We start from the raw sequence: 8,983 nt of genomic DNA, 5'->3' as shown, positions 1-8,983 counted from the left end.
TATAGTACGTCACGTCTACTATCCGCTTTATGGGTGATGATTGTATTACTCTTTTTATGTTTATTTTATTTTATTGTAGAATCAACTCCTATCTGCGCACACCAGGGCGGCCGTGGGCGGATGCGTATGGTGTATTCACTCCATGTTATCGTGCATTGCGCTGTCACTGGTATTTTGATAAAAGAATTTGAACAACATATAAGAAGCGTATAAATTATTAAACAGTAAAACATTAACATTTAAGAAGTAAAGTTAGATTAAGTACTACTGCAGTGCCCTCGGGTATACCTCATTAATACTAAGACTGTTGTGCCTATTTGTTCATTTTTTGCTGTAGGAGTGATGCTAACACTCTAAATGCAAGTAAAAAAACAATTTTCATGTACTTGAGTGAAAAAGTTGAGAAAATGAATCTAAACTTTGTGACAAGATGAACAATGGTCTAAGCAATGTATTTATGTTCGTGTGAGCTTCCCTTATTCATTGGATTGTCTTAGGGAGCCATTGCCCATCCTAGGAGAATTGGGGGTTAGGTAGGATGCAGTCTTGGACTGGGCAGCAGTTTTTAAATTCCTTGAATTGTGTTAATAAGATAAAATGTATAAAAGGTTTCTCTTCAAAAACTGAGAGCCATCCAGCATGTAAATTGACAAGGCACAGTGAAGCAGATACTGAATAAAGAAACTATTGAAGTATTTTATGGAGGATGAATATTAACTCAGGAGATTCATGGTCAGGATATAGGAGGGTGAAGAAAAACTGGACATTTTTAAATGAACCTGTGGTGTACCTTCAATAGACATCTTCCCTCCTTGAGAGACTAATGCCATATGTACCTTTTCCCTTTAAGTCCTTTATTGGATAAAATTAAAAAGGCAACCTCTTTGGTCTTTATAATATTTATAAAGTAAATAGTGTTCTTTGTATGAGAAGTCATTGAAAGTACTAAATAAACCATTAGTCCCACAGAATTGACCAAGATTGTTTATAGCAGTACATGTCCTGCTTAAGTAGCATGAAGCTGTGTAACTGTAGTTCACCATCTTGCCTGTAAGTCACTTTGTGCCACAACTCCAATCTTTTTGTTGTCACATTAACATTTTATGTTGTTTAAATTTCTGTTGTCTGAACATTCCATTGAACAGCATCAATCAGCCAGCCCATGTTTTAAAACAAGTGTCTCTCTGTCATTTGTTTGACTTCTCAATGGTTTCTGTCAAATAAGAAGGTTTTGTTATTATGTTAGATCTCAGTCACGGAAGTTGTAGGATTTCTTGAACTTAACCTCCTGGGAATGCCTCTTGAACGAAACTCACTTGCCACAAAATAATAGCAAATTGCATCTAGGCAGCAGGTAATGTTAGATAAACACATTGAAATCTGGACATAAAAACTGATACCCATTTTTGTGGAACAGTCAATAAGGATTTTGTTTCGAACCAAGAACTGCAAAAAAATCCCCAAATGACTTGGAGTGAAAGAAATAAGAAAAACAAATAGGTTTGCATAAACAATTCTTAAACTAGTCTTGTCATTACTTTGCAGTTTCTTCAGGGCATTGATAATCTGGATTGAGCAGAATAGCAGAATGGATACTGGAATGAGGAACCCAAAGACTACCAATGGAATGACAACTTTTGGCTGCCAAGAATCATCAGAGAAATTGTGAAAACATCTGAATTTTTCAGTAGTATTTGTATTCTTGTGAAAGGTAAACACAGGCAGGACACCCACCAGAACCATAATCCAGATTCCAAAGCACGCAATATAGACATTCCTGGGTGATCTTAAGATTTTTGCTTTGAAAGGATGCTTTATGGAAATATACCTGTCAATGCTGATGAATGTGATGGTGAGTATGCTCCCGTAAACACCCACAAAATATAAAGCCTCAAATGCTGAGCAAGCTGACTTGCTCAGTATCCATTCATTTTTGGCAGCATACATTCTGAAAGGAAGTGGGATCAGCAGAAAAATGTCCATTATTGCCAAGTTAGTCATGTAGATTGTGGATTCTGTCCGCATTTTGAAAATGAAAATAAACAAGGCAATGCCGTTCAGGAATAAACCAACGATGAATGTTGGAATGTAAATGATTAACTGAATTGTATTCACCCATTCTTTCACCACTTCCATCTCACAATCCATTTTGGATCTGAAAGACAAAACAACAGTGTAACTACAATCTGAACAGGCAGACATAAAAATAAGTTGTTTGTGTCATTTGTTTTCAAATAAAGTTCTGATTCTTCCTAAAAGTGATAGCATAAAAGAAAAAATTGTGTAACCAAATCAATGGCATTTGTCAAAAACTAGGTATGCAATCCCATTTCCCATGAAGAAATTCTTCAAAAATTACTCTCTTTAGGTTTTCTGTCCTGCATTACTTTTATAGATTTGATTAACTAGTCACTTCTTAACCATTTTGGGTTACAGACTACTATATTGCATTTAAACAAAGAAATAACAGTAGGCAGAAAATTGTTATAAAGGGGTGTACTGACCATCAAGACAGAGGTAAGAGATGTTGGTGAAATAAATGCACTGCAGGATACTGTATATCCATCACAGCAACACGGTTAATACGGTATACACATTAACTACATGTCCACTGCTGCTCCCCAATGACAACATCTTTATAGCCAAGGAGGCTGCCAATGCTGAGCAAAAGAGACAAGTTTCACTAAAATTTGTTTTTCAAGTTATTTCATATTTCCCATACACAAAACCCACAAAAAATGTTTTTTATTTTTAGTAATTACAAAGATGTTAATTTCAGAATGAACCTGTAATTCTTAGTACACCAGGAAAATCTAATTTATTTATGCCTCTTTTTCACAATATGCAAATTCCAAACACTGTGGAAGTCTGAGTTTCACTTCTTTTTACAAAGCATCTTTAGGATTACAATTGCCAAGATTGTCATCATAATTGGCAAAGCGGGCATTGTACAGCAAGAGCAATCACAATGCATGGGTGGCAGCTTGACAAAATGTATACACATGACAAAAAAAGAGTCAGATGATTTTTTTTTCAGTAGAGATTGTGATTTATATACTAACTGAAAAGATAAATACATGAAGAATTAATGCATAAACATGTTTCCAGACAGGGTCTAAGCACTTATCTTCATAAATAAATGACATGAATTTGTCTGATAGCAAAATGCTTTTCTTTTGCAATTTTTCTTTGCAAAACAAAACTCTGAGATTTGTTGCAAAACACAAATCACTTTCCTCATCCCTAGTGGCTACACAGAACACTGCTACCCAAAGAGTGACAAAATACCTTACCGCAAATTTCAGTGTCACCCCCTAGCCAAACTGGGGCCCTAAGCGTAATCTTCTTTGCTAGTTTTTCCCATGTCTGTATGGGCTTTTCCTTCAGGTACCGCAGTCTTTTTTTTTCTCCCAGATTGTACTAAGTAGTTTAGAAAATGGAGGACTTGATAATAAAATTGATTAAAAATATGCAATGGCATGTTTTTTGTAGAACCTGTATCACTTGCGTTTTCCTTTTATTGAAACTGGTTGTGGACGCTCCCTAACCTTTTCCCTATTATTCAAGTGTTTTAAAGTTGCATGTTGCACAGTGCAGTCAGTTTAATATTTCTTCATATCTTTTTATTTTCCTAGATGTTTTTTATTTTATAATTTAGCATTTGACTCGATGTTCCTCTTTAAGTAAGGGTGAGAGATTATTTCACCCATGATTTTTTTTCCTGATTGGAATTCAAAACATATTTTTAACTAGGAACATTTCTAAAAAAAATCATGTTCTTTGTAGAAAATGTTACAAACTACAGCTATTAATCATTATTCATCATTCTTTCTTTTTTAAAATGTTCTTATAAATTACAGTTATATAATAAGCGTGGCATCTCTATTTTCATCTGTTACTGATTTTTCTTAATTTTTAAAATCTGGTTATTTTTGGTTATACTGTACTTGTATCCTGTTGATCAGAGACTCTAGATAACTTTTAAGTACATGTAATATGTACTGAAGCTGGGGGGCCCTGTAGTAAAATGTTCAACATTCTATTTCATCTTGAGGCTTTCTTTTACACATCACATGACTTAAGTGAATTAATAGCCCTTTCTTGTAGAGTTAGTCACAGTAGAATGTGCCTATTCTAGATGAGCTTCTACCTACAGTATCTCGTTGCATGTAGTCAGTAGTATTTCATGACAAATTCAAATGCAGTCCTCTTGAGCCTTTCTTCTGCTGGTCTCTGATGGATTGTTGCTTGATTCTATTCAGGTCAATGTCTGAATATATTCTTGACTTACTACTATGATTCTGTGATCAGTTTGCATGAGAATAATTCCCAATTCTTTATGAAGAACATTTAGAGATATTGTAGCTTTGCACGGATATATGCTAACATCCTATGATTAAACATTAAGAAAACTGAACCACTTCTTTGAGGCTCACTAGTTCATATTAATGAATCAAACTTCACATTGAATCGGAGCTCATGCAAATTTTTCTTATTATTCTCACCTTTTTGCCTTGGAGTATGTCTCAACAGTACTCTGAAATTTGAATCTTACTGCTAGGCTGAAGTCTCTCTGCTACAAATCTTTATGACAACACTCAGCTGGCACAAAAGAAAGAAAGAAACATGTGATATGATTTTCTGATAGTAATAGATGCTTGCCCTAAAAAAACCTGAGGAGTCTGCAAACACTTACTTTGCTCACCTGACACCATACATGAGAGCTTAACTCTCCAGCTAGCTCCTAGGGAGCACAAAAGGCAAGGGATCACAAGCAAACAAAAGAAAACGTTTAGAAACTATTCTGCAAAATGCACCGACAGCTTGCCTTGAACTAACAGAGGAAAAAGTCAGAGTCAGATAGGTAAACAAACAATCCAAAAACTAACAATTTTTCCTATGTATTCAAATTACTTTCATAGTAAATGATGACCACCATGATCTTATGCCCAGTGCAATGTATTTATTCTTTAATGTTGGCAAGTATGATAATCATTGTGATGATGTTTAAAATGTACAGCTGTCTTAGAGCCTTGGAAGACAGGATAATTCAAGCCAGGTAAAATGATAGGGATAAAAATGATGAGCGAATGCACTTAGATGAGTGATGAACCCAACAGATCATCATAATTGCACCTTCATTACATTTCAACTAGATTACTATAGTTATCTTTTCAGTAGTTCTGCATGGAGTCAAATTGGTAATCCTAAAATGCAGACTTGAAGGGAATTTAACCAGTGTTTCTTAAACTAAGAGTCACGAACCATATTGGGTGTCTGATATGTTTGTGATTGGTTTGCACATGATTGTTTAGTAAAATCTGTGAATTCTGCAGTGAGAGATACAGTATACCACTATCTATTTAGCACACTATTTTGCTATTCTATAAACAACATCATTAATTAATCAAGAGGTTTTGTTTCTGTGACCTTAAAATCATGACAGCCTCACCACTCTTACAGCCCATGAAATAATCACACTGAGATGACTGACAAGCAAAAATACAACTAGTAAATGGGGACAGAGGAGGGAATCACACAGACATGCTTTTGTATTGATGGGACCACACGACTAGTTTGAAATGTCAAAATGAAAATAGCAGGTGTGGCAGTAAGATGTGACAATTTCAGGGTTTTATGGAGCGAGAATCTATAGAGTGGAGGTATATATAGTTCTGTGGCAGTGAAATAAGATAAATGCTGTTGATGTGGCCACTGACAAGTGGTTGGTGCTTCATACATTGAATATAAATCTGTAGCTGAGATACAAAGAAAATTCTGTCTTAAGTTTACATGCCTTGAGGAGGCCGAATTTCTTCTCATCCAAATTTTTAAAAGTGGTTCATTGCATTTCAGTCTACTAGGAGTATGAGGACATGTTTGTTGGACTATGGAAAACTGTAAGAACACCAGAAAATATTCAAAAGGTGAGGCGAACTGTAGAGCCCATCTCTTGTCAATTTGGCACAATCCTGAGGGTGGGATTAAAAATTTCAAATTGGACTGTTCACCAAATTCTTCATCAAAATTTATCCTATCACCCATATAAAATCCAAACAGTACGTAAATTTTTTATGAAAAATGTAGCTACCCAATTCAGCCTATGTACTTAGTTTATTAAATTGTTAAATACAATTTTTATTGTAGCCTATTTTTTTTTTGTATCAGCAAAAATGTTAAAAACAGGGATATATTGAATGGTATGTGAATTCATGTGGAAGAATGCATTATTAATGGTGGACTCATCTGAAACTTTTTTTTTCAAATAACATTATTTAAGACAAGTTAAATAAACTGCATTGTTTAATTATTTTTGACTTTATTTCTTATCTGCCTCAGTACAACCAAGATGTCTACAAGAAGGGATATGCAACACATTACTACCTTCTGGTTCTATGAGTCAAATGAATATTCAAACTATCCTTTTAAAAATTATGTCCTCATATTTAAAAAAAAAAAGATTTCTCTCAGATTTATTAAACTTTACACTAAGCAGTTGCACAGGCAGTGATATGTCTCAACAATCTATTCTGTATTTGGTGGTTTGCTCTCTACTTTTCTCTTTTAGTAACATGCTTGAATGGAAATACAGTAAAGTGTTCACTATTTGTATTATATGACCATTGTCATTTATATTAATGTGACTGTTCTGTCATTATGATAACAAACCTGTTCTTGGTTACCAGCATAGTACTATTTTTTTATTTGGGTACTCAGACTAAAAAGTTTAAGAATTCCTGCACTAAACAAACTAACTGCACTGAGTTCTGGTCTAATGCACAATTTTCTTCAAGTTACTGTAACCGGTTTACAAAGCAACTATACACTACATCACTTCATCACAACCTCCTCACTGCTTTTTCTGTATCCATCACTCAGACACCTGCAATCTTTGAATGGTGACATCTTACCTATACTGAAGCATTAGCATTTGATTTCTGCTGAATGTTTATTTAGCTTTAAGGTTTTCAGTTAAGTCAATTACTTTCCTCAGTCTGTGCATAAGGCCCCATCAGCATTAATGAATTTAGAATTTATCAGCATTGACCACCACTTTATTTTCCTGGTTTCTCCCTGTGTGGATAGCGCTTTGAGTACTGAGAAAAGCGCTATATAAATGTAATGAATTATTATTATTATTATTATTACATGGAGCACAGAGTGCTGTCGTTAGCTCTGCTGCTTCTTCTCCCTAGGTTTCTAATTGTTTGCCTGTTTGCTATCTTTGTCGAGTTTTCCATATCCTCCCCATATCTACACTGGTTTTCTATACATGCTGTAGTTTTTGTCCTGCTTATTTGAGGTGTGCATGTTAATTGGCAATTCCACATTGGCCTGATGTGGGTTTGTGTGGGTGGGCTCTATGGTGAGCTGATGCAGGATTGCAAATGTTCTATTACATTATGCAGTAGCTGAGCAGTAACCATGTAAGAGCAATTACCTCAATACTTGCATTTAGCTGTGACTTAAATAGTGAGATAAGTGTTGAGTCGATCACTTCCTACAGAATGGCTTTAATCTGAAAATGAGCTTTTCTTTTCCTTATCTCTACCTTACCTTACCTTACCTTACCTTACCTCACCTTCCTTACCGATGTTATGCATGTGCACATGGGAGACAACTTGCAGTCTCTAGTAAATGTAGTGACCCACTGAGCCAGAGGTTGGCACTGTTCTCTGATCCCTTCTCTGTTTCCCCCTCTGCAGACCATGTGATTGATGATCCTACCATCACTGATGTCATCTCCGGTGTACATCATCCTGGACCTGTCCCTTCCTACCATTTCTTTCATAAGTTGGCAAACTAGTTACCTACTTGGGTTCCATTTGGATCATGACTGTAAATATATCAATGCAGCTGTGTTTTTATTCTATTGAAACTGTCAAATTATATGGGGTTACTAAGGTGGTACCCCAAATCTTTGTCTTTATTCTTTGTCTCATTTTACACTTTGTATACTCTAAATTGGCTCAAACCCATTTTGTCTGCTTTGAGAAGTACATAGTGAAGATTTGCTTTATGAAAGGTACAATATAAAACAAAGTCTGTTTGAGCTAAAATTTTTATAAGGCCTATAAAACTAGTAACTCCAGTGCTAATTAACCGTGTGACTTATGAGTGCAACCTAAGGGAAGCTAAAAGGCAATTGGAGAGAAATAACACAGAAAATTTAAAAGTTGAGCCAAAGAGAATGTTTTAATATTTATATTGAAATAGCACAGTCACTTTGTTCACATTAACATTTCAATAATGTCTCAAAAGAAAATTTTTTAAGTGACTGAAAAGACTTTACACTAATTTCACCATTGTCAGGCATGCCTTTCACTATTGTTTTTATTTTTTTATTTCACATCAAGCACGCTTTGTTTTACTCAAGTAATTACTGCTGAGCAAACATTAAGATATTTAAAAATGAAGAAAAAACAGATAAATGATATTGAATATGTCACTACAATGGCAGATTTTATCATTACTTTATTTGTATTGAAGAGGTCAAAAATATGTCATCAGATTTGGCAGGATTTAATCACAAGCATTTTAGTGAAGCGTCAGAATTCTCTACTATCTATTACTCTTTCAGGCCAACAGTGAGATTCATGGAACAGTTGCAAATGTGAGGCTTAGTGCTTTCTCTTAGGGCATACTTTTTCTTTCACAATAAAAAGAAATCTCTATGTGAGTGGATGACTTGTCTCTATTTGATTTACCATTCACCTTTACATCTGTAAATAAGTGATAAGACTACTTCTAAGTTTTCCTCGTGCTTCCCAGTAAGGAATACGAAAAACTAAAAGTCCAATGTGATTTAAAAAAATGTCACAGCAGGTGGAGGTGAACCTGACTGAGATATTAATGTCTGAAACTTTCATGTTCTTCCCATGTTCACATGGATTTCATTATGGAACCCTAATAACCCAATAAAGTCCAAAACCATGCTGACAGCTCTAAATGTTCATTTGTGAGTAATAATGTGTGGATGTCT

The 8,983-nt window shown here is 34.9% G+C and overlaps 1 protein-coding gene across 3 annotated transcripts in view; it reads right to left on the bottom strand.

Moving 5' to 3' along the window:
• Nucleotides 1-323: 323 nt before the first annotated feature.
• The window catches only part of LOC114646261 (G-protein coupled receptor 55), a 127,285-nt gene continuing 118,625 nt past the window's right edge, over nt 324-8,983 (bottom strand). For 2 of the 3 annotated variants that reach the window (XM_051923546.1, XM_028794377.2), the window contains exon 2: nt 324-2,155. In XM_051923546.1, coding sequence (XP_051779506.1) covers nt 1,243-2,148 — 906 coding nt within the window. In that variant the 5' untranslated portion in view covers nt 2,149-2,155 and the 3' untranslated portion in view covers nt 324-1,242. Of the gene's footprint in view, nt 2,156-4,505; nt 4,603-8,983 lie in introns of all 3 variants that reach the window. The other variant, XM_028794378.2, reaches the window with a different exon arrangement.

This window comes from Erpetoichthys calabaricus, chromosome 2 (genome assembly GCF_900747795.2).
Source record: "Erpetoichthys calabaricus chromosome 2, fErpCal1.3, whole genome shotgun sequence".
In the NCBI taxonomy this organism is placed as follows: Eukaryota; Metazoa; Chordata; class Cladistia; order Polypteriformes; family Polypteridae; genus Erpetoichthys; species Erpetoichthys calabaricus.
This window is presented reverse-complemented; position numbering and strand designations above follow the sequence as displayed.